Source organism: Eleutherodactylus coqui, chromosome 2 (assembly GCF_035609145.1).
Source record: "Eleutherodactylus coqui strain aEleCoq1 chromosome 2, aEleCoq1.hap1, whole genome shotgun sequence".
In the NCBI taxonomy this organism is placed as follows: Eukaryota; Metazoa; Chordata; class Amphibia; order Anura; family Eleutherodactylidae; genus Eleutherodactylus; species Eleutherodactylus coqui.
The window spans coordinates 267,201,559-267,227,557 of record NC_089838.1 but is presented as its reverse complement, the minus strand read 5'-3'; the positions used below and the strand labels follow the sequence as shown (position 1 = coordinate 267,227,557).

The following is a 25,999-nucleotide window of genomic DNA, read 5'->3' as shown; positions in this document are numbered from 1 at the left end:
ATCACGGATAAGCGTACCCACCTGTCAACCGACAGTGCCGACAGGCTTACACTCATCAAGGTGAACAAAGCCTGGATTTCCACAGACTTCTCTTCTTCACCAGCGGACAGCAGCGATACCTAAGCAATACGTAGGCTGCACCCGCGGATGGAAGCATCGTTCTCTATCACCATCAAAAACGGGGACCTTTTTGCTTCATCAATCTGTGTATAATATTCTTCCTCCTCCTCCTCCTGAAACCTCACGTAATCACGCCGAACGGGCAATTTTTCTTAGGCCCACAAGGCTCAGTCATATAATTTTTGTAAACAATTTTTATACGTTTCAATGCTCTTTAAAGCGTTGAAACTTTCACCTCAACCAATTTTTATTTTAACTGGGCTGCCTCCAGGCCTAGTTACCAATTAAGCCACATTAACCAAAGCGATTAATGGATTTCACCTGCCCTCTTGGTTGGGCATGGGCAATTTTTCTCAGGTACATTAGTACTGTTGGTACACCAATTTTTGTGGGCCCTCGCCTACAGTGTAATCAAATGAATTTTTAGCCCACCTGCATTACAGCTGACGTTACATCAGCTGTGTTGGGCACTGCAATGGGATATATTTATGTACCGCCGGTGGGTTCCAGGGAGCCACCCATGCCGTGGGTCCACAGGGAGTTGTAACTGCATGTGTCCACTTCTAAAGAACCCCAGTCTGACTGGGGCATGCAGTGTGGGCCGAAGCCCACCTGCATTAAGCACGACATTACCTCAGCTGTGTTGGGCACTGCAATGGGATATATTTATGTACCGCCGGTGGGTTCCAGGGAGCCACCCATGCCGTGGATCCACAGGGAGTTGTAACTGCATGTGTCCACTTCTAAAGAAACCCAGTCTCACTGGGGCATGCAGTGTGGGCCGAAGCCCACCTGCATTAAGCACGACATTACCTCAGCTGTGTTGGGCACTGCAATGGGATATATTTATGTACCGCCGGTGGCTTCCTGGCACCCACCCATGCGGTCGGTCCACAGGGACTTCACAATAGGGAGTTGTACCTGCCTGTGTCTATGATTTAAAAACCCCGGTCAGATTGGGGCATGCAGTGTGGGCCGAAGTCCACCTGCATTTAATCGGACGTTACAGCTGTGGGGCACTGCAATAGGATACATTTATGTACAGCCAGTGGGTTCCAGGGAGCCACCCATGCTGTGGGTGCACACGGAATTCCCATTGCGGAGTTGTACCTGCCTGTGACTATTTATAAAAAAACGCGGTCTGACTGGGGCATGCAGACACCTTGACAGAATGAATAGTGTGTGGCACCTAGGTTCCCCATTGCTATGCCCACGTGTGCAGCTCCAGATGGAGGTGGCACAGGATTGGATTTCTCATTGCTTCTGTACAGAATTGTGGACTATCGCCCCGCCCCTTTTAAAGAGGGTCGCTGCCTAGCCGTGCCAACCCTCTGCAGTGTGTGCCTGATTTTCTTCTTGCAGACACACTTATAAATAGACATGAGGGTGGCGTGGCATGAGGGCAGCTGAAGGCTGGGCAGGGACAGTTTGGTGTGCGCTGTGGACACTGGGTCGTGGGGGGGGGGGGTTGGGCAGCATGTAACCCAGGAGAAGTGGCAGCGGAGTGTCATGCAGGCAGTGATTGTGCTTTGTTGGAGGTAGTGTGGTGCTTAGCTAAGGTATGCATTGCTAATTAGGGCTTTTCAGAAGTCAAAGTTGTTGGGAGGGGGGGGGGCACTCTTGCCGCTATTGTGGCTTAATAGTGGGACCTGGGAACTTGAGATGCAGCCCAACATGTAGCCCCTCGCCTGCCCTATCCGTTTCTGTGTCGTTCCCATCACTTTCTTGAATTGCCCAGATTTTCTCAAATTAAAACCTTAGCGAGCATCGGCGATATGCAAAAATGCTCGGGTCGCCCATTGACTTCAATGGGGTTCGTTACTCGAAACGAACCCTCGAGCATCGCGAAAAGTTTGTCCCGAGTAACGAGCACCCGAGCATTTTGGTGCTTGCTCATCTCTAGTAGTTATGTTGGTGCCAGATACTGATATGGAGATGTTGGGGGAAGGTCGGCTGGTTGAGGGTGGAAAGACAAGGAGGTCAGTTTTAAAGAGGTTAAGTTTGAGAAAAATGAAGGACGTGGTGTTAGAGACAGCAGACGGACAGTCGGTGATATTTTGGAGGAATGATGCTGGGATGTTGCGGGAAGAGGTATATAGTTGGGTGTTGTCAGCATAGAGGTGGTATTGGAGGCCAAATCTGCAGATGATTTGTCCGATTAGGGTTGTGTAGATAGAGAAGAGACTGAGCCTTGGGGGTCCCCAACACCGAGGGGGAGCGGAAAGGAGATATAGCCAGCAAAGGAGACACTGAAAGAGAGGTCAATGAGGTAGGAGGAGATCCAGGAGAGAGCAGTGACCTTTAGGCCGACAGAGTGAAGCAAGGAGGAGGTCATAGTTGACAATATCAAATGCAACAGAGAGGTCAAGGAGGATCAGTAGGAAGTAGTAGCCCCTCGATTTGGCCGTCGTTGTGGGGCGGAAGCTGGACTGGAAGGGGTCAAGGAGAGAGTTATCAGAGAGAATGCGTGTGAGGCAGCAATAGATCAGGCGTTCAGGTAGTTTGGAGATGAAGGGAAGGTTGGAGATGGGTCAGTAGCTGGCAGCGTCGGTCGGGTCAAGGGTCGGTTTCTTTAGCAGAGGAAATATAATAGAGTGTTTAAATGAAGAGGGGAAAATTACAAAGGTTAGGGAGAGGTTGAAGATTGTGGTGAGGTGGGTGACGACATCTGGGGAAAGGGACCAGAGGAGGTGCGATTGAAGACGGTCACTAGCGCAGGTGGTGGGGCGAGCAGTGGAAAGCAGTCTGAAGACTTTTTCCTCTGTGGTTGGTTCTAGTATAGATAGTGAATGAGTGATGAATGCAATGCTGAAGAGACCAGGATCGGAGCTAGCTGTGTAATGTTCGGAGATTTCTTTGTGGATTTTTAAAATTTTTCTTTGACGTGGTCGGCTAGTTCTCTAGCACTGAGATCCGTCATGGGGCCTATTCTTTGGGGATGAGGAGGGAATGGAAGGTATCAAACAGTCATTTGAGGTTGTGGGATAGTGAGGAGATGAGGGAAGTGAAATAAACTAGTTTGGCATGGCGGAGGGCGAGGTTGTAGGTTTTGAGCATAAATTTGAAGTGGGTAAAGTCTGCGGACTGTTTGGATTTGTGCCACAGACGTTCAGCACACCTAGAACATCGCCGGATGAAGCATGTTTGAGGCGCGAGCCAAAGTTGTCGTGGTCTGCAGTGGACGGCTCAGGTCCCAGGGGGAAATGCATCATCCAGGGTGCATCTGAGGGTGATGGAGTAGTGTTCGTCAACCAGGTTGAGGCATGAGAGGAGAGAAACGGGGAACAGGGAGGACTGTAGGGTCTCAGCAAACTGCTGCGACAGATGGTCTGGAGGTTCCTAGAGATGCAATAGGTGGAAGGGTCTGGAGAGATGTTAGAGTGCCTAATGGAAAAGAAGAAGACATTATGGTCAGAGAGTGGGAGGGAGAAGTTGGTCAAGTGGGAGGCAGAGCAGAGGTGGAGGAAAATTAGGTCGAGTGTTGCTGTCTCTGTAAGTGGGGGAGTCTGAGAGTTGTGATAGGCTGAGGGAGGAGGTGAGCATCAAATACTGGGAGGCAGATGTGGAGATGGGGTCATTAGTGAGGATGTTGAAGTCACCGAGGATAAGGGTTGGGAGTTCGCAGGATAGGAAATGGGGGAGCCAGGCAGCAAAATGGTCCAGGATTTGTAGAGCCACAAAGAAGGTGCTATTATTGTGTGAGGTCTAAGGGTGCAATATTACTGTGAGTCTAGGCAGGACGAAGAAAAAAGTGAAAGCGGATGACTGAAATCAGAGAGAAATTCCCAAATAGAAATGTATGCGTGCACATTAAACCATGACCACAACTAACTGTACAAGCAGTAACACATGGCAACAGTACTCAAAATACATATTTTGTTCACAAAAATACAAAACTGTTATGCATATACTAGCCACATTAGAAATGCCAGATTCTTAGTATATAGTTTGATCAAAGTATATTGGCCCATGCCCATCCACCAACGTCCGGTGACAATGCTTTCTTATAGATGTATAGTATATATCCCAGCGGCACCATTAGGACCTGTACATTTAGGCAACAAGCTGGATGGGGGGCCAGGTCCAAACTGAGGAAAGAGATTGATATAAGTGATCATAATAAGTGTCAGGCTAGGTTCACATCTGTGGCGGAGGCTCTGTTCAAAGCCTCCATTGCAGATTTCCTTTAAAATCATGAACAAAGAAATGCTATTTTGTCTAGAAAAAAATAGAAGGGCAGGACGGAAGCAGGTTTGATCGCATTATATTCACTCGCGTCCATCTGGCACCGCTTGTTTTCAACACTGGTTAGATCTGGCATTCCATTTTCCTACTTCTATGTTGGAGTAAGAGAACAGAATACCAAACACTAGAGTAAGTCTACATACACACGGGCGAGTGTGATATCGGGCCAAGAAACTCATGCTATATAGATAACAGAAAATGATACTAAGGTCAGGTTCTCATACGTCCTGCTGTTAGGTTTTTATTTCCTCCTATGTAATAACTAAAAGCCGGAGGGAAACTCATGCCAGAACTTATCCTATAGTTTTCTATCTGATTGTTCATGGCATACGCAACATCAATTTTGATGATGGATGTTGCACCAGTCAAAAAAATGTTGCATGCAGCATTTTTCTATCCGGCTATGGACACAAAGTGCACAAAAATGTCATCAGTTTTGTCATACATACTGTAAAACAACTGGCCGGATACAACTGATATACGAACAACCAACCTAAGCAGTACGTAGTAGCAAGCAAATCACAACTTTGCTACATGCACATTTCAGGACAGTTGTTATAACCTGCATTTCTATCTAGATCTAGTGGATTGTTGATTTTTGCCTTCTACATCCTCATATTGAGAGCTGCCTGAAGCTAGGATTACAAGTGTGCATAGTAACAAGTAAGTCAAACGTATTTACATACATTGCACAACTACACACTTACAAATCTTAGAGACTGAATAACTGAGTTGCGTTTTTCATAATTTTGTCCATACAGTATTGTACTTCTACATATCAGTCTTTAACCATCTCACTTAGGTGGTTAATTTATATACGCATTATATAGGCATCTAACATAAGTCAAAAAGGGGGTATAAAATCAACAACATAAAAAGATTATATACTCCATTTAACAAAAAATATATTAGTGTCTAGAACAGTTTTCAAAGATCTCCCCAATAACTTTTAGTACCCTCTGTGGAATGCTCAGGAAATGCCGGAAAATAAGTTTCTTCCTGGCCCCCAGGGACTCACAGCCTTCCTCAAGCATAGACATTTAGAAACATAGGAAACTCCATAAGCTTAATATAGGGATTCAAACGTTATCAGTCGCACCAGCACTATAAATGGTGTATGAAAGTTGAGCTCCCATTTCACATATTCAAGAGTTTCAAGGTACGGCCCTAGGACCCCCAGCAATCAGCTGTAATTTATAGGTGAACCCGTCAGTAAGTGTTCAATTCCCCTGCAGCACTACCATAGTGAAAATGTTGCTTTGCACAATGCCCAATTAAAGCAATGGACTGCTTGTATAATGGACACTTAATGGACATGCCAAGTCCTTCAAAGCAAGGCTGCATAATACTGGAGCACTGACTCCACGCCATATGATATCCTTTATTTTGGGAAGCTCCCCCGGCTACCCACTCTTCAGCAAACTGAGGCAGGCTCCAACATTGGTTCTCAATGGTTCAGCAATACCAGTGAGAAACAGTTACACTCCCTTTCGGCTTGCTAAAAAAACCTACGTACTCGCCTCTTTCGCTCCCCAAGCTGCTCCAGACTGTTGCTCCTTCCTTCCATGTACACAGAAGAAGCAGCAGTCCAGAGTGGTTTGGGAGGCAAAACAGATGAGTGTTTATATATTTTTTACCAGCAGAAGAGAGGGCCATTATCTATACCAGAAGTGGGGCATTATTTCCAGTGGGAACAGAAAAACTACACTATTAATTCTTGAGGCAGAAAAGGGGACATTGTTACTGATGGGGCATAAAATAGGGCACTTTTACTGAGTGAAGGGCACTATTAGCAGCACTTATTGCGTAGGATCTAATTACTATCTTGAGCACTATTGATATGAAGATTGTGTAGTGGCGTGGAAAACATAGGGAGGGTGCTGGAAAAGCAAAGAGCCAAAGATGTCTGTGTGTTAAATTCTGCATAGACAAGTTGTGGCTGGAAGAAGTCATCATGGCAGTCTGGGCCTAGATAGAGGAGAAAAGGGTAATAGAATGACACCAATTAGAGAAGACATCAGCTGTGATCACTGGAGGTAAATGTACGGTAGTCATTATAGAGCTGGTGTAGTGGCCCAGAACATCTTTTCCTGGCCCCTCTATAAATGTCATACATGTCATGTCTTTTGTGTAGATGCACTGTGCAAAATGTTTAGTCTCCTGTAGAGATGAGCAAACGTATTCGTCCGAGCTTGATATTCGTGCGAATATTAGGGTGTTCGGGATGCTCGTTACTCGTAACGAGTACCACGCGGTGTTCCGGTTACTTTCAGTTTCCTCTCTGAGACGTTAGTGCGCTTTACTGGCCAATTGAAAGACAGGGAAGGCATTACAACTTCCCCCTGTGACGTTCAAGCCCTATACCACCCCCCTGCTGTGAGTGGCTGGGGCGATCAGATGTCACCCGAGTATAAAAGTCGGCCCCTCCGGCGGCTCGCCACACATGCCTTGTGAGTTAGCTGAGGGACAGTGGTATCGTGCTGGAGCTGCTGTAGGGAGAGCGTTAGGAGTTAGTGTAGGCTTCAAGAACCCCAACGGTCCTTCTCAGGGCCACATCTAATAGTGTGCAGTACTGTGTTAGCACTGTATTTTTTATTTTTTTTTCAAAATTGGATCTGCAGAGCATTGCGCCCTGCAATAGGGACAGAAGTGGTGGTTAGGCAGGGAGAGTGTTAGCAGTGAGTGTAGGCTTCAAGAACCCCAACGGTCCTTTCTAGGGCCACATCTATCCGTGTGCAGTACTGTCCAGGCTGCTGGTAGCAGTGTTGCATTTTTTTTTTTTTTTCTCAAAACCGGCTGTGCAGACCATTGCACCCGGCATTAATACTACAGGGATAGAATTGTGTAGGCAGGGCCAGAAGACATACATTATTCATTGAATAGACGCAGTGTGGCATGTCCTTTGAAAAACAAGGGAAAAAATTCTATTTCGCCTGCCTCTGACAGTCCTCAGGGCTCTGGGTACGTGTGTGCTGCGTGCAGAACGTTAAAAAAAATCAGACGCAGCCAGCTACGTTTTACTGCAGGCTTGCGCCAATTTTTTTCCTGCATGGGAAATCCCTGATCTGCTGGAGCCAATAACTTTGCATCACTGCAGTTCTCTGACACATTTGCAGGGCCACAACACAGTTATTAAACTTAGTAGTATTCATTGAATAGACGCAGTGTGGCTTGTCCTTTGAAAAACAAGGGAAAAAATTCTATTTTGCCTGCCTCTGACAGTCCTCAGGGCTCTGGGTACGTGTGTGCTGCGTGCAGAACGTTAAAGAAAATCAGACGCAGCCAGCTACGTTTTACTGCAGGCTTGCGCCAATTTTTTTCCTGCATGGGAAATCCCTGATCTGCTGGAGCCAATAACTTTGCATCACTGCAGTTCTCTGACACATTTGCAGGGCCACAACACAATTATTAAACTTAGTAGTATTCATTGAATACACGCAGTGTGGCTTGTCCTTTGAAAAACAAGGGAAAAAATTCTATTTTGGCTGCAGGCTTGCGCCAATTTCTTTCCTAGCTTGGAAATCACTGGTAATACAGCATGCTGACGGGTAGGGGTAGGCCGAGAGGACGTGGACGCGGCCAAGGACGCGTAGGCCCAAGTGAGGGTGTGGGCACAGGCCGAGCTCCTGATCCAGGTGTGTCGCAGCCGACTGCTGCGCGATTAGGAGAGAGGCACGTTTCTGGCGTCCCCACATTCATCGCCCAATTAATGGGTCCACGCGGGAGACCTTTACTAGAAAATGAGCAGTGTGAGCAGGTCCTGTCGTGGATGGCAGAAAGTGCTTCGAGCAAGCTATCATCCACCCAGAGTTCTGCGCCGTCCAGTGCTGCAAATCGAATCCTCTGTCTGCTGCTCCTCCTTCCTCCCAGCCTCCTCACTCCACTACAATGACACATGCTCAGGAGCGGGAAGACTCCCAGGAACTGTTCTCAGGCCCCTGCTCAGATTGGGCAGCAGTGGTTCCTCTCCCACCAGATGAGTTTATCGTCACTGATGCACAACCATTGGAAAGTTCCCGGGGTCCGGGGGATGAGGCTGGGGACTTCCGGCAACTGTCTCAAGACCTTTCAGTGGGTGAGGAGGACGATGACGATGAGACACAGTTGTCTTGCAGTGAGGTAGTAGTAAGGGCAGTAAGTCCAAGGGAGGAGCGCACAGAGGATTCGGAGGAAGAGCAGCAGGACGATGAGGTGACTGACCCCACCTGGTGTGCAACGCCTACACAGGACAGGTCTTCAGAGGGGGAGGCACGTGCAGCAGCAGGGCAGGTTGCAAGAGGCAGTGCGGTGTCCAGGGGTAGAGGCAGGGCCAGACCAAATAATCCACCAACTGTTTCCCAAAGCACACCCTCGCGCCATGCCACCCTGCAGAGGCCGAGGTGCTCTAAGGTCTGGCAGTTTTTCACCGAGACGCCTGACGACCGACGAACAGTGGTGTGCAACCTTTGTCGCGCCAAGATCAGCCGGGGAGTCACCACCAACAGCCTCACCACCACCAGCATGCGCAGACATATGATGGCCAAGCACCCCACAAGGTGGGACGAAGGCCGTTCACCGCCTCCGGTTTGCACCGCTGCCTCTCCCCCTGTGCCCCAACCTGCCACTGAGATCCAACCCCCCTCTCAGGACACAGGCACTACCGTCTCATGGCCTGCACCCACACCCTCACCTCCGCTGTCCTCGGCCCCATCCACCAATGTCTCGCACTGCACAGTCCAGCCGTCGCTAGCGCAAGTGTTGGAGCGCAAGCGCAAGTACGCCGCCACGCACCCGCACGCTCAATCGTTAACCGTCCACATAGCCAAATTTATCAGCCTTGAGATGCTGCCGTATAGGGTTGTGGAAACGGAGGCTTTTAAAGCTATGATGGCGGCGGCGGCCCCGCGCTACTCAGTTCCCAGTCGCCACTACTTTTCCCGATGTGCCGTCCCAGCCCTGCACGACCACGTCTCCCGCAACATTGTACGCGCCCTCACCAATGCGGTTAGTGGCAAGGTCCACTTAACTACGGACACGTGGACAAGCACAGGCGGGCAGGGCCACTACATCTCCCTGACGGCACATTGGGTGAATTTAGTGGAGGCTGGGACAGAGTCAGAGCCTGGGACCGCTCACGTCCTACCCACCCCCAGAATTGCGGGCCCCAGCTCGGTGGTGGTATGTTCGGCGGTGTATGCTTCTTCCACTAAAGCACCCTCCTCCTCCTCCTCCTCCTCAACCTCTGTCTCGCAATCTAGATGTGTCAGCAGCAGCAGGACGTCACCAGCAGTCGGTGTCGCGCAGCGTGGCAGCACAGCGGTGGGCAAGCGTCAGCAGGCCGTGCTGAAACTACTCAGCTTAGGAGATAGGAGGCACACGGCCCACGAACTGCTGCAGGGTCTGACAGAGCAGACCGACCGTTGGCTTGCGCCGCTGAGCCTCCAACCGGGCATGGTCGTGTGTGACAACGGCCGTAACCTGGTGGCGGCTCTGCAGCTCGGCAGCCTCACGCACGTGCCATGCCTGGCCCACGTCTTTAATTTGGTGGTTCCGCGCTTTCTGAAAAGCTACCCACGCTTGTCAGACCTGCTCGTAAAGGTGCGCCGGCTCTGCGCACATTTCCGCAAGTCCCACACGGACCCTGCCACCCTGCGCACCCTGCAACATCGGTTTAATCTGCCAGTGCACCGACTGCTGTGCGACGTGCCCACACGGTGGAACTCTACGCTCCACATGTTGGCCAGGCTCTATGAGCAGCGTAGAGCTATAGTGGAATACCAACTCCAACATGGGCGGCGCAGTGGGAGTCAGCCTCCTCAATTCTTTTCAGAAGAGTGGGCCTGGTTGGCAGACATCTGCCAGGTCCTTCGAAACTTTGAGCAGTCTACCCAGGTGGTGAGCGGCGATGCTGCAATCATTAGCGTCACCATTCCTCTGCTATGCCTCTTGAGAAGTTCCCTGCAAACCATAAAGGCAGCCGCTTTGCGCTCGGAAACAGAGCCGGGGGAAGACAGTATGTCGCTGGATAGTCAGAGCACCCTCCTGTCTATATCTCAGCGCGTTCAGGAGGAGGAGCATGAGGAGGATGAGGAGGAGGGGGAAGAGACAGCTTGGCCCACTGCTGACGGTACCCATGCTGCTGGCCTGTCATCATTTCAGCGTGTATGGCCTGAGGAGGAGGAGGAGGATCCTGAAAGTGATCTTCCTAGTGCGGACAGCCATGTGTTGCGTACAGGTACCCTGGCACACATGGCTGACTTCATGTTAGGATGCCTTTCTCGTGACCCTCGCGTTACACGCATTCTGGCCACTACGGATTACTGGGTGTACACACTGCTCGACCCACGCTATAAGGAGAACCTTCCCACTCTCATTCCCGAAGAGGAAAGGGGTTCGAGACTGTTGCTATACCACAGGACCCTGGCGGACAAGCTGATGGTAAAATTCCCATCCGACAGCGCTAGTGGCAGAAGGCGCAGTTCTGAGGGCCAGGTAGCAGGGGAGGTGCGTAGATCGAGCAGCATGTACAGCCCAGGCAGTGCAACAGTCTTTGAGGGCCTGGACAGCTTTATGGCTCCCCAGCAAGACTGTGTCACCGCTCCCCAGTCAAGGCTGAGTCGGCGGGAGCACTGTAAAAGGATGGTGAGGGAGTACGTAGCCGATCGCACGACCGTCCTCCGTGACGCCTCTGCCACCTACAACTACTGGGTGTCGAAGCTGGACACGTGGCCTGAACTAGCGCTGTATGCCCTGGAGGTGCTTGCTTGTCCTGCGGCTAGCGTCTTGTCGGAAAGGGTGTTTAGTGCGGCTGGGGGAATCATCACAGATAAGCGTACCCGCCTGTCAACCGACAGTGCCGACAGGCTAACACTCATCAAGATGAACAAAGCCTGGATTTCCCCAGACTTCTCTTCTCCACCAGCGGACAGCAGCGATACGTAAGCAATACGTAGGCTGCACCCGCGGATGGAAGCTACATTCTCTCTCACCATCCAAAACGGGGACATTTCTGCTTCATCAATCTGTGTCTAATATTCCTCCTCCTCCTCCTGCTCCTCCTCCTGAAACCTCACGTAATCACGCTGAACGGGCAATTTTTCTTAGGGCCACAAGGCTCACTCATCTAATTTTTCTAAACAATTTTTATATGTTTCAATGCTCTTAAAAGCGTTGAAACTTTAACTTGAACCAATTTTTAGTTAAACTGGGCTGCCTCCAGGCCTAGTTACCACTTAAGCCACATTAACCAAAGCGATTAATGGGTTTCACCTGCCATCTTGGTTGGGCATGGCCAATTTTTACTGAGGTACATTAGTACTGTTGGTACACCAATGTTTTGGGGCCCTCACCTACAGTGTAATCATAGCAATTTGTATGTTCTTCGCCTGCACTCATGGTACAGAAGTGTGTGTGGGGTTGGCCTACACTTTAGCTACATAAATGTAACTTGGGCCTTGGCTATACTGCAGCTACTGAAATGGAACTAAGACTGCGCTCCCACTATACTGCTGCTTCGGAATTGTTCCTGGGGCCTGTGTAGGCTGCTACTATTACTTAAATGGAACTAAGACTATGCTCCTCCTATACTGCTGCTTCGGAATTGTTACTGGTGCCTGTCTTGAGTGCTACTATTACTGAAATGGAACGAAGACTGCGCTCCCACTATACTGCTGCTTCGGAATTGTTACTGGGGCCTGTGTAGGCTGCTACTATTACTGAAATGGAACTAAGACTGTGCTCCCACTATAATGCTGCTAGTGATATGTTAGTGGGGCCTGTCGCTAATGCTACGGCTGAAATGTTACTAATTCTGGGCTCTGCCTATACCGCTGCTAATGGTATGTCTCTGGGGTGTGGAAACAGAGGCTTCCCAAAGACATGATGGCGGCGAGGCCATTTCCCACCAACGCTGTTACTGTTAAGGTGCATATAACCACGGACACGTGGAGAGGTCACGTAGTGCCTCCAAAACATCCCCCACCACGGCCCACTTAATCCTGGCCACATTCCGAAAACCAACAAAATAAAACCGTGCTACTAGGTCCGCAGTCACCACCACATTACCACCAACGCGGTTACTGTTAAGGTACATATTACCAGTCTGACTGGGGCATGCAGTGTGGGCCGAAGCCCACCTGCATTAAGCACGACATTACTACCTCAGCTGTGTTGGGCAATGCAATGGAATATTTTTGTGTATCGCCGGTGGGTTCCAGGGAGCCACCCATGCTGTAGGTGCACACGGAGTTTAACCTACATGTATCCACTTGTAAAGAACCCCAGTCTGACTGGGGCATGCAGTGTAGGCCGAAGCCCACCTGCATTAAGCACGACATTACTACCTCAGCTGTGTTGGGCAATGCAATGGGATATTTCTATGTACCGCCGGTGGCTTCCTGGCACCCACCCATGCTGTGGGTCCACAGGGAATTATAAATGCATCTGTTTCCACTTGTAAAGAACCCCAGTCTGACTGGGGCATGCAGTGTGGGCCGAAGCCCACCTGCATTAAGCACGACATTACTACCTCAGCTGTGTTGGGCAATCCAATGGGATATTTTTGTGTATCGCCGGTGGGTTCCAGGGAGCCACCCATGCTGTCGGTCGACAGGGACTTCACAATAGGGAGTTGTACCTGCCTGTGTCTATGAATTAAAAAGCCCGGTCTGACTGGGGCATGCAGAGACACCTTGACAGAATGAATAGTGTGTGGCACATAGGTTCCCCATTGCTATGCCCACGTGTGCAGCTCCTGATGGCGGTGGCACAGGATTCTATTTCTCATTGCTTCTGTACAGCATTGTGGGCTATCGCCCCGCCCCTTTTAAAGAGGGTCGCTGCCTAGCCGTGCCAACCCTCTGCAGTGTGTGCCTGCGGTTCCTCCTCATGGCAGACGCATTTCTAAATAGACATGAGGGTGGTGTGGCATGAGGGCAGCTGAAGGCTGCGCAGGGACACTTTGGTGTGCGCTGTGGGGGGGAGGGGGGGCGGTTGGGCAGCATGTAACCCAGGAGAAGTGGCAGTGGAGTGTCATGCAGGCAGTGATTGTGCTTTGTTGGAGGTAGTGTGGTGCTAAGCAAAGGTATGCCATGCTAATGAGGGCTTTTCAGAAGTAAAAGTTGTTGGGAGGGGGGGGGGGCACTCTTGCCGCTATTGTGGCTTAATAGTGGGACCTGGGAACTTAAGATGCAGCCCAACATGTAGCCCCTCGCCTGCCCTATCCGTTGCTGTGTCGTTCCCATCACTTTCTTGAATTGCCCAGATTTTCACACAAGGAAACCTTAGCGAGCATCGGCGAAATACAAAAATGCTCGGGTCGCCCATTGACTTCAATGGGGTTCGTTACTCGAAACGAACCCTCGAGCATCGCGAAAAGTTCGTCCCGAGTAACGAGCACCCGAGCATTTTGGTGCTCGCTCATCTCTAGTCTCCTGTTATGTGTATTGCACAGCTGCAGTAAGTGAGAGGTTAATTTCTGCATGAGACTGGGAGATGTCTGCAAATGTATCAATTCATGTCCTGTCATGTGGTATGTTAGAGACTATAAGTATGAGTGTCTGAGAGTAAAAAAAAGGTCTTCTGTTCTTCTGGGTTCCTGAGTGATAGTGCCAGCTACATGGGGGTACCTTTAACCCTCATGTGGTGAAAAATGGAAGAGAAAGAGAGGTTTCCTGAAGATCCTGATACCAGGAGCCAATAGAGAGTAAGGAGAAAGAGAGTGAGAGAGAGCGAGAGAAGTAGAGGAAAGTCAAAACCACCGTGCAGAGGTACTTCTAAAAGTGAGTGTCTGTGGAGAGTATGCCCCTTCCCTTTCCAAATAGCAAAGAAGAGTAGATAAGAGCAGCACTCAGGGGTTAATTCCAGAGAAACTTTATTGCCCACAACGTTTCAACTCAGAAGAGTCTTTGTCAAGTGCTGGGTTACATACACACATGCCAACATTAAATAGTTACCATAACTCCGCCTCCACCAATCACATACATAGAAACAACATCACATTACATCATGTCCACCTCCATTGGGTGAATCAGTTTCACATCACCGGTGCAGCATAATCAAAATCAATACAACCATAGTGTTTTATTTACCCTCACATGTGTTTCTGACGGGTACTGGAGAGGTCGCACATTGATGACGTCACTCCTGTCCGGGACTCCTGTCTTTAACATCACAGAATTCAATCTGTGTGTTTCCCATGCATACGTCAGAGTCAGCTGACAGAGCACATGATCGGAGCTCACGCCCGGCTCCTCCCACGCAATCCGGCCGCTGAACCCAGCAGTATCAAGGGACTCCTTCAGTCTGTACGTCACTCGCAACTGGCAGAACACGTGATCGGAGCCTCCACCGGACCTCCCCCACATGCATCAGTCGCTGGAAAGTGCCTGACATGTTCTATACTACTCATTACTAGTTATCACTTATGTTTATACACTATCTTTACCCAAATCTGGCTCAGGATCAATGATCCCGCCGTAAAAACCGGGAGGGATATCATCAAGCCATAGCCATTGATAGTGTGACCTTCCACCTGTAGTCGCATGACCACATGTGTAGGTGCACAAACAGGGCTTTACCCTAAGAGACAGTGTCAATTATATGTCATATATACACCTTACAGCAAGTACATGTGGAATCATATAACTAGCGCTAGTCAATACCTGGACCCATCTTGATATATCATTGGCACTATACACCTATGGCAATCAATTGAACAACATGAGACCTCAAAAGATCAACAACGCATAATATGTCATGCTAGTATGTTTTTATTCATTTATTCTGTTATTTTATACAATGTAGCACCGGACATGGGAAACTGCATCACCCAAAGGAACCTACAAAAAAACAAACAAGTGTTAAAAAAGGAAGGGTAAAAACAATACACAAAGAATCAATGCTAAACCAATTCATCAAAAACAAGTCAATCTACAAATAATAAAGGGTTATACTCCACATTAAGGCCCCTGGGGGTTAGGGAATCTAACCTGAAAATCCATTTGGCCTCCAATAGCTTCAACCTCCGTTCCCTGTCTCCCCCCCTCTCGTCTCTCTCAACCGAATCGATAACCATAAATCGAAACTGACTAATCGAATGGTTGTGATCTTCAAAATGTCGGGGAATGGGGAGGTCGAGTTTTCTGGTCCTGATATTGCTTTTGTGGTTTGACATGCGTTTCCGAACCTCCGTGGTTGTTTGTCCCACGTATTGAAGGCCGCATGGACAACTGATTAGATACACCACAAACGCAGACCAGCAACTGTACCATCCACGAATCCGAAATCTTTTACCTGTCCTTGGATGTGCAAAACTATCCCCCTTAACCATGTTGTGGCATGACGCACAACCAAGGCAAGGAAAGTTACCGTTTTTTATAGGTGCCAATGTTCTCTGTATTGAGCCACTGGGACCAGGGGAAGACGTGCAAACAAGACGGTCTTTCAAGTTCCGTGCCCGCCTATACGCCATCATGGGTGGATCAGTGAACTCCACGATGTCCGGGTGGCTCCTCGCCAAAACATGCCAGTGTTTGTTCAATATAGAACAGATTTCCCCACTGTGGGCTCCATAAGTGGACACAAACGGGATGCGTTTCATGGTGGCCTTGTTACTTTTTGAAGGACTAAGAATCGACGTCCGAGCTATCTGCTTCACCCTGTACGTCTGTTTACTTAACAGATCCTGTGGATATCCCCTAGCAGCGAATTTTCTACACATAGCCTCCAATCTGTCATCGAAAAATTCGTCGCTAACCACCCGCCGGACCCTGAGCATCTGACTCCAGGGTAGAGATCTCATCATGGCCGGCGGGTGGCAGCTCGAGTATTGTAATAAATTATTACGGTCAGTGGGCTTAGTGTATAAATCCGTTACTAGACCGGATCCTTGTTTTATAATCAGAACATCCAAGAACTGGATAGATTTATCCGATGCAGAAAGGGTGAACTTCAATTCAGGAAGAAGATTATTTATTTCTTCATGGAACGCTTTTAGTTGTTCCATTGAGCCATTCCAAATGAGGAACACGTCGTCAATGTACCTCCACCAGACCTGGGCAAAGGCCCAGGCTGGGGAGGTACAAAGACGCGTTTCCTCAATGTACCGCATGTATATGTTTGCATACGAAGGGGCCATGTTAGACCCCATCGCAGTCCCTTGTAACTGCCGGTACTGCCCTTCCCTTTCCAGGAGCAGCACCATACAGATAATGAGGACTCTAGGGCCAGTATCATCCTGAGTATACTCTCTGAGAAAATTCCCCTTCCAGGAGCGGTACCATACAGAGTTCCTCCCTGACCTCCTTTCTTCTGTCTTATCTCTACCAGTGTGTTCTTGAATTGTAACGTGTTAAAGTTTGCCAGGCCCTGACTGTTCCCAGAAACTGAGGTACTTAACCCTTTGCAATCCAATTTTGGATTCAGGGTTTCCTAGGGGATTTTCTCTCTCCGACATTATACAATGGTGCTATCTGCTGGCCAGTACTGTGGTATGAGACATACTGGAGAGGCCCCCGACAACAGAGCGGCCAGTAATATACAGTAAGAATACCCTGCCGGACATCTTCCAACATTGGAAGCTTTACAGCCTTCAATCAGAATGTCTTTAGACGTCAGACAGTGCATTGGAAGGGGTTAAGCACAAAAACGTGTGAATTCTCTTTATTATCTCCGAGGGTCATTCTGGTGAGTAAAGAAACAGTGGCGTCATGTGACAACCTGTATTCCTGTTATATGTATATTGGCCATCCCTCTCCTAGGGGTGTCCGGAAGACGCCCAGCGATCCTCTGGCCGAGGCTGTGTGTGTCCCTTTGGGGAGGAGTCTGGTAAGTGCCACCGTGACAAGTGACAGCTTTACCCTCCAAGCTCCTTAGCATATGCCCTGTGTCCAAAGTTACCCTACGGGGCGCTGCACTGGTATCTGTATTGTGAGATGTTCACTGATTGGTACTACTACTTTGAGGAATACAAGGGGTGTGTCTTAGCATAAATATGGCATGGCCTAAAAGACTTGCCATAGAGCTGCAAGGTTCTCCCCTCTTTCTATTGTTCAACAGAGCAGAAGGCATGGGAAAAAAACGTGAAAAAAAGCTACAAAAAGAGTCCGTTTTGGAGCATAGTTTATAATAGGCTGTACTTCTCAAATACATAGAAGCATTGTAGCAATGGGAGGGGGCCATCATAATTGAACTGCTCCGTACCGTAGGCAGCCTTAGTCTGGCCCTTGCTCCAGGGCAAGAGACTCTCTGACATTGCGGCTGTTGGGAGAAGCGACCCCACATTATAGAGGATCAGTGTTCAGCGGTGAGACCCCTAGCGAACAAAAAATGATCCCCTATCATGTGAATAGGGGATAACTTCAGATTTTGGGATAACCCCTTTAAATGAACTTCTGAGTCTGGGAGGAAGCTGTTTTTACTGAATGACAGGGGTCACATTGATGTACATCTGCATAGTTTCATATGGTGTGCATTTATATAACATTGAATCACTGGGAGTGGACTTTAGTACTTGATTTAAACATATTTTAGCTTTTCACAGGTGTTGGGATTAAAATGACTGAGCAATTGATTGTGACACAAACACAAGTGTGTGTCATGTGCAAAAGCCAGATTGTGCTTACAGGACACATTCTCTTCCTTTCTTAAATTGCAACCTGTCACACCTGGTTTACTGACAGGGATGCAAACGCGGTCACAGGTGCAGTAAAGGTTAATGCATTTCCTCCCTAATGAGCCCAGCTTCAAAAAAATATAGAGCTACAGTATTGTAATTCCTATATGTTCTTGATGATGAATCTAAAATGCACTAAGGTAGGCTTGACACGTTTTAAATGGTATACCAAGTGCGCCGAAAATTTAGTTAGGAAAAACATTGAAAGAAATGTATCAAATTAGTGTACAGGAAAAGTGTAACAATTGCCCTTTTCAACCAATCACGTTGAGCTTTCCTTTTTTAAATGACCTCTGAAAAAATGAGAGTTGAAATCTGGTTGCTTTGGTTAATGTTTTACTTTTGCCTTACATTGGTTTTCAGAAAAACACGGTAAACTGGTGCTTATCAACAAAAATGTTTGGATGGTGGAAGTCCAACTGCCTGATCTTTATCTCCCCCAACATATGCTGTCGGGGGAGAGTCAGGAGGTCACCATATACATTAGGTGATCGTCCGGTCTCACCAAAAGCGGTGGGTTTGGCTAAACTGCTAATATATCTGCTGCAGTGAGGGAGTGTTCACACAGTACACGCTCTAGTATTCTGTCTGGGGGTTTCATCACAGGTGCCAAAACGCCCCAGTTCCTATGTTTTCATGCATAGTTGAGTCGCTTGGTCTTGTTTCCAAGTCAAAAGAATGGCTTTTTGGCCACAGTTCTTCCATAAAGACCATTTCTGGCCAGACTTCTCTGAATAGTAGATAGGTGTACCTGGGTCCCACTGGTTTCTGCCAGTTCTCAGCTGATGGCACTGCTGGACATCTTCGGATTTCAAAGGGAATTAGGCATGAAGTTTCCTTGGCCCACCACTACATTTACAATCCTCAATGTTGTCTATTTCTTTGTTCTTCGTCAAAGGAGCTTGAACAGCACATCTGGAAAACCCTGTGTTCTTTGAAAAAGTTGCCTGCAAGTGACCTTGATGATGCAGTATAAATACCTTGTTCCAGTGTTTAGTTTTGCTATGAAACTGTCTTCCACAACCTCACCATTGTAGCAGAAGTTGGCTGTTCCTCACCAAGTTAAAAGCCTCCTACAAAGCTATTTCTGTTTCAATTAATGACTGTGTTTCAACCTACATATGAAAATCATGATCATTATCACCTGTTTGGTATAACTGGTTAATCATACAGCTGACTTTAATCCTATAAAATCCCTGACTTTGTACAAGTGTACCTAGAAGAATTGGTCCTGTTTTGAAGGTAAAGGGTGGTCACCCCAAATATTATTTTGATTTAGTTTTTTCTTTGTTCATCACTTTGCATTTGTTAATTGACAAAAATAAATCATTAATAGAGATGAGCGAACGTACTCGTCCGAGCTTGATACTCGTTCGAGTATTTAGCGTGTTCGAGATGCTCGTTATTCGAAACGAGCACCACGCGATGTTCGAGTTACTTTCACTTTCATCTCTGAGACGTTAGCGCGCTTTTCTGGCCAATAGAAAGACAGGGAAGGCATTACAACTTCCCCCTGCGACGTTCAAGCCCTATACCACCCCCCTGCAGTGAGTGGCTGGCGAGATCAGGTTTCACCCGAGTATATAAATCGGCCCCTCCCGCGGCTCGCCACAGATGCGTTCTGACAGAGATCAGGGAAAGTGCTGTCTTGCTGGAGTTGCTATAGGGAGAGTGTTAGGAGTATTTTAGGCTCCCCAACCCCAACGGTCCTTCTTAGGGCCACATCTAACCGTGTGCAGTACTGTGGAGGCTGCTTTTTGCAGTGTTGCACTTTTTTTTTTTGTATATTGGCCGTGCAGAGCATTGCGCCCTGCAGTAATTATACATAGTCCAGGGCCAGTAGTGGTGGTGAGGCAGGGACAGAAGACATATTTATTGAATATAGGCAGTGGGCCTTTCCAAAAACATTTGGGAAAAAAAATCTATTTGGGCTGCCTGTGACCGTCCTCAGTGTACTGGGTCTGTGCTGGGGGTAGTTGTCCTAATTCATACGCAGCCAGCTAAGTGTTACAGCATGCTTGCGCAAAATTATTTCCTGGCTCTGTGTTGGCTGTTACATCACCGCTGTATTCCAGTCCACAGTGCAACAGTTTGCAGTTATTTTACATACTCCAGGGCCAGTAGTGGTGACGCAGAGAGAGAAGACATATACAGTGTATATAGGCAGTGGGCCTTTCCAAAAACATTTGGGAAAAAAAATCTATTTGGGCTGCCTGTGACCGTCCTCAGTGTACTGGGTCTGTGCTGGGGGTAGTTGTCCTAATTCATACGCAGCCAGCTAAGTGTTACAGCAGGCTTGCGCAAAATTATTTCCTGGCTCTGCTGTGCGTTCCGTAAGCGAAGTCAGCCTCCAACCACAGGCCAATAAGTGGCACATTTAATTACAGCGTTCTGTTTCTGCACTACTGGTAATACAGCATGCTGTGGGGTAGGTGTAGACCTAGAGGACGTGGACGCAGGCGAGGACGCGGAGGCCCAAGTCAGGGTGTGGGCACAGGCCGAGCCAGTGCGGTGGCCAGGGGTAGAGGCAGGGCCAGACCGAATAATCCACCAACTGTTTCCCAAAGCGCCCCCTCGCGCCATGCCACCCTGCAGAGGTCAAGGTGCTCTACGGTGTGGCAGTTTTTTACAGAGACGCCTGACGACCGACGAACAGTGGTGTGCAACCTTTGTCGCGCCAAGATCAGCTGGGGAGCCACCACCACCAGCATGCGCAGGCATATGATGACCAAGCACCCCACAAGGTGGGACGAAGGCCGTTCACCGCCTCCGGTTTGCACCACTGCCTCTCCCCCTGTGCCCCAACCTGCCACTGAGATCCAACCCCCCTCTCAGGACACAGGCACTACCGTCTCCTGGCCTGCACCCACACCCTCACCTCCGCTGTCCTCGGCCCCATCCAGCAATGTCTCTCAGCGCAGCGTCCAGACGTCGCTAGCGCCACTGTTTGAGCGCAAGGGCAAGTACGCCGCCACGCACCCGCACGCTCAAGCGTTAAACGTGTACATTGCCAAATTGATCAACCTGGAGATGCTGCCGTATAGGCTTGTGGAAACGGAGGCTTTCAAAAGCATGATGGCGGCGGCGGCCCCGCACTACTCGGTTCCCAGTTGCCACTACTTTTCCCGATGTGCCGTCCCAGCCCTGCATGACTACGTCTCCCGCAACATTGTACGCGCCCTCACCAACGCGGTTACTGCTAAGGTCCACTTAACAACAGACACGTGGACAAGCACAGGCAGGCAGGGCCACTATATCTCCCTGACGGCACATTGGGTGAATTTAGTGGAGGCTGGGACCGAGTCAGAGCCTGGGACCGCTCACGTCCTACCCACCCCCAGAATTGCGGGCCCCAGCTCGGTGCTGGTATCTGCGGCGGTGTATGCTTCCTCCACTAAACCACCCTCCTCCTCCTCCTACGCAACCTCTGTCTCGCAATCAAGATGTGTCAGCAGCAGCACGTCGCCAGCAGTCGGTGTCGTGCGGCACGGCAGCACAGCGGTGGGCAAGCGTCAGCAGGCCGTGCTGAAACTACTCAGCTTAGGAGAGAAGAGGCACACGGCCCACGAACTGCTGCAGGGTCTGACAGAGCAGACCGACCGCTGGCTTGGGCCGCTGAGCCTCCAACCGTGTGTGACAACGGCCGTAACATGGTGGCGGCTCTGCAGCTCGGCAGCCTCACGCACGTGCCATGCCTGGCCCACATCTTTAATTTGGTGGTTCAGCGCTTTCTGAAAAGCTACACACGCTTGTCAGACCTGCTCGGAAAGGTGCGCCGACTCTGCGCACATTTCCGCAAGTCCCACACGGACGCTGCCACCCTGCGCACCCTGCAACATAGGTTTAATCTGCCAGTGCACCGACTGCTGTGCGACGTGCCCACACGGTGGAACTCTACGCTCCACATGTTGGCCAGACTCTATGAGCAGCGTAGAGCTATAGTGGAATACCAACTCCAACATGGGCGGCGTAGTGGGAGTCAGCCTCCTCAATTCTTTACAGAAGAGTGGGCCTGGTTGGCAGACATCTGCCAGGTCCTTGGAAACTTTGAGGAGTCTACCCAGATGGTGAGCGGGGATGCTGCAATCATTAGCGTCACCATTCCTCTGCTATGCCTCTTGAGAAGTTCCCTGCAAAGCATAAAGGCAGACGCTTTGCACTCGGAAACGGAGGCGGGGGAAGACAGTATGTCGCTGGATAGTCAGAGCACCCTCATGTCTATATCTCAGCGCGTTGAGGAGGAGGAGGAGGGGGAGGAGCATGAGGAGGAGGGGGAAGAGACAGCTTGGCCCACTGCTGAGGGTACCCATGCTGCTTGCTTGTCATCCTTTCAGCGTGTATGGCCGGAGGAGGAGGAGGAGGATCCTGAAAGTGATCTTCCTAGTGAGGACAGCCATGTGTTGCGTACAGGTACCCTGGCACACATGGCTGACTTCATGTTAGGATGCCTTTCTCGCGACCCTCGCGTTACACGCATTCTGGCCACTATGAATTACTGGGTGTACACACTGCTCGACCCACGGTATAAGGAGAACCTTTCCACTCTCATTCTCGAAAAGGAAAGGGGTTCGAGAATGATGCTATACCACAGGGCCCTGGTGGACAAACTGATGGTAAACTTCCCATCCGACAGCGCTAGTGGCAGAAGGCGCAGTTCCGAGGGCCAGGTAGCAGGGGAGGTGCAGAGATCAAGCAGCATGTACAGCGCAGGCAGGGGAACATTCTCCAAGGCCTTTGCCAGCTTTATGGCTCCCCAGCAAGACTGTGTCACCGCTCCCCAGTCAAGGCTGAGTTGGCGGGAGCACTGTAAAAGGATGGTGAGGGAGTACGTAGCCGATCGCACGACCGTCCTCGGTGACGCCTCTGCCCCCTACAACTACTGGGTGTCGAAGCTGGACACGTGGCCTGAACTCGCGCTGTATGCCCTGGAGGTGCTTGCTTGTCCTGCGGCTAGCGTCTTGTCAGAGAGGGTGTTTAGTGCGGCTGGGGGAATCATCACGGATAAGCGTACCCGCTTGTCAACCAACAGTGCCGACAGGCTTACACTCATCAAGATGAACAAAGCCTGGATTTCCCCAGACTTCTCTTCTTCACCAGCGGACAGCAGCGATACCTAAGCAATACGTAGGCTGCACCCGCGGATGGAAGCATCGTTCTCTATCACCATCAAAAATGGGGACATTTTTGCTTCATCAATCTGTGTATAATATTCCTCCTCCTGCTCCTCCTCCTGAAACCTCCTGTAATCACGCCGAACGGGCAATTTTTCTTAGGCCCACAAGGCTCAGTCCTCTAATTTTTCTAAACAATTTTTAGACGTTTCAATGCTCATTAAAGCGTTGAAACTTGCACCTCAACCAATTTTTATTTTAACTGGGCTGCCTCCAGGCCTAGTTACCAATTAAGCCACATTAACCAAAGCGCTTAATGGGTTTCACCTGCCCTCTTGGTTGGGCATGGGCAATTTTTCTGAGGTACATTAGTACTGTTGGTACACCAATTTTTTGGGGCCCTCGCCTACAGTGTAATCCAATTAATTTTTTGCCCACCTGCATTACAGCTGACGTTACATCAGCTGTGCTGGGCACTGCAATGGGATATATTTATGTACCGCCGGTGGGTTCCAGGGAGCCACCCATGCCGTGGGTCCACAGGGAGTTGTAACTACATGTGTCCACTTCTAAAGAACCCCAGTATGACTGGGGCATGCAGTGTGGGCCGAAGCCCACCTGCATTAAACATGACATTACCTCAGCTGTGATGGGCAATGCTATGGGATATATTTATGTGCCGCCGGTGGCTTCCTGGCACCCACCCATGCTGTCGGTCCACAGGGACTTCACAATAGGGAGTTGTACCTGCCTGTGTCTATGAATTAAAAAGCCCAGTCAGGTTGGGGCATGCAGTGTGGGCCGAAGCCCACCTGCATTTAATCTGACGTTAGCTCTGCTGTCCAGGGCACTGCAATGGGATACATTTATGTACAGCCGGTGGGTTCCAGGGAGCCACCCATGCTGTGGGTGCACACGAAATTCCCATTGCGGAGTTGGGGATTCCCAGTTGTACCTGCCTGTGACTATTTATAAAAAACCGCGGTCTGACTGGGGAATGCAGAGACACCTTGACAGAATGAATAGTGTGTGGCACATAGGTTCCCCATTGCTATGCCCACGTGTGCAGCTCCTGATGGCGGTGGCACAGGATTATATTTCTCATTGCTTCTGTACAGTATTGTGGGCTATCGCCCCGCCCCTTTTTAAAGAGGGTCGCTGCCTAGCCGTGCCAACCCTCTGCAGTGTGTGCCTGCAGTTCCTCCTCATGGTAGACGCACTTATAAATAGACATGAGTGTGGCGTGGCATGAGGGCAGCTGAAGGCTGCGCAGGGACAATTTGGTGTGCGCTGTGGACACTGGGTCGTGCAGGGGGGGGGGGGTTGGGCAGCATGTAACCCAGGAGAAGTGGCAGCGGAGTGTCATGCAGGCAGTGATTGTGCTTTGTTGGAGGTAGTGTGGTGCTTAGCTAAGGTATGCATTGCTAATGAGGGCTTTTCAGAAGTAAAAATTGTTGGGAGGGGGGGGGGCCACTCTTGCCGCTATTGTGGCTTAATAGTGGGACCTGGGAACTTGAGATGCAGCCCAACATGTAGCCCCTCGCCTGCCCTATCCGTTGCTGTGTCGTTCCCATCACTTTCTTGAATTGCCCAGATTTTCACAAATGGAAACCTTAGCGAGCATCGGCGATATACAAAAATGCTCGGGTCGCCCATTGACTTCAATGGGGTTCGTTATTCGAAACGAACCCTCGAGCATCGCGAAATTTTCGTCCCGAGTAACGAGCACCTGAGCATTTTGGTGCTCGCTCATCTCTAATCCTTAACACTTCTATTTTTTGCTTTGCAGCACACCTGCCTAAAATTTCGCAGTGTACTCTAGGATTCTCAGCAGTGACAGTGCCCAGCCAAGTTACCTTATTATACAATCACCCCAACCCTTGCATATACTCCTCAATATTTCCTGCAGCTGGCGCTGTGAAGGTGGGAGCAGTAACAATTCTGGCTGGCACAGGACAAATATATATAATCACAAGTCAATAGTCCAGTGTTCATTGTCTGAGGAGGTTGCAATTCCTTCTGCGTGGCCTCCTTGCAGTGAGTGTCATAATTCATTCAATTTTCGATGCTTCAAGGGTCCCTTATTTTTAAATGTATCTGCTTCATTCACCAATTTGGCTAGGAACAGCTCTTACAGAAAGTTCTTCAGCAGAAAGTCCCATAGTTCCCCAACCAGTGTTGACGTGGAGTGATATCCCCGCCATGAACTTTGTTTGGTTGTGTACCATATAGAGGGCAGAGGAAGGGCTCCAGAGGTTGAGTGTGTAGTAAGACTACATAAATTGCACAGCTCAAAATCTGAGACATCACATTTTTTCAACCCTATCACTTGATCTAATTTGTGGCCAAGGATTCAGGTAGGAGGAGGTAACTCCTCATAATCTAGTGATCTCACATTCTTATTTTGGGACCATGCAATAATCGCTTGACCATTAGTTTATGCTTTTTTTTTATTAGCTACTAACATAATCTGATCTGTCATAATGACAAGTTCCCTTTAATTGTTCTGCTGACTACTGGTGACATCTTTTGTCAAAACTGTTTAGCTTTCTTTTTTGTTTAATCCCTTTTATTAAGAAACAACAATAAAGCATAACATACAAGAGAAACAATATTGATTTGCACTCAGAACTGGAGAAATTTGTAGCCGTGGACTTGATCTTGAGCTATAAGCTCTTCTCATTTATAAATCTCAAATGTGTCATGCCACTCCTGTAGGCCAGGTACTTGAGAGGATTTCCAATGACGTGGGATGACCAGGCGAGTCAGTTGAAGAAAGAAAAGTAAGGGGCTCTTCTTTAGAGATGATAGGGACCCAGGAATAATGGAAAGTAAAGCCATCTCCGGAGACCATTGAAGATCATTGCAGCAA

General features: G+C 49.2%; 1 protein-coding gene across 1 annotated transcript; it reads right to left on the bottom strand.

Annotated features, from left to right (window-relative positions):
* Nucleotides 1–14,198: 14,198 nt before the first annotated feature.
* LOC136612553 (uncharacterized) lies at nucleotides 14,199–16,499 on the bottom strand. Its single transcript, XM_066592989.1, has 2 exons — nucleotides 15,333–16,499; nucleotides 14,199–15,182 (listed from the first exon to the last, which is right to left on the bottom strand). The coding sequence occupies exons 1-2, from the start codon at nucleotides 16,490–16,492 to the stop codon at nucleotides 15,122–15,124; spliced, it is 1,221 nt and encodes a 406-aa protein (XP_066449086.1). The 5' UTR covers nucleotides 16,493–16,499; the 3' UTR covers nucleotides 14,199–15,121.
* Between the last annotated feature and the right edge of the window lie 9,500 nt (nucleotides 16,500–25,999).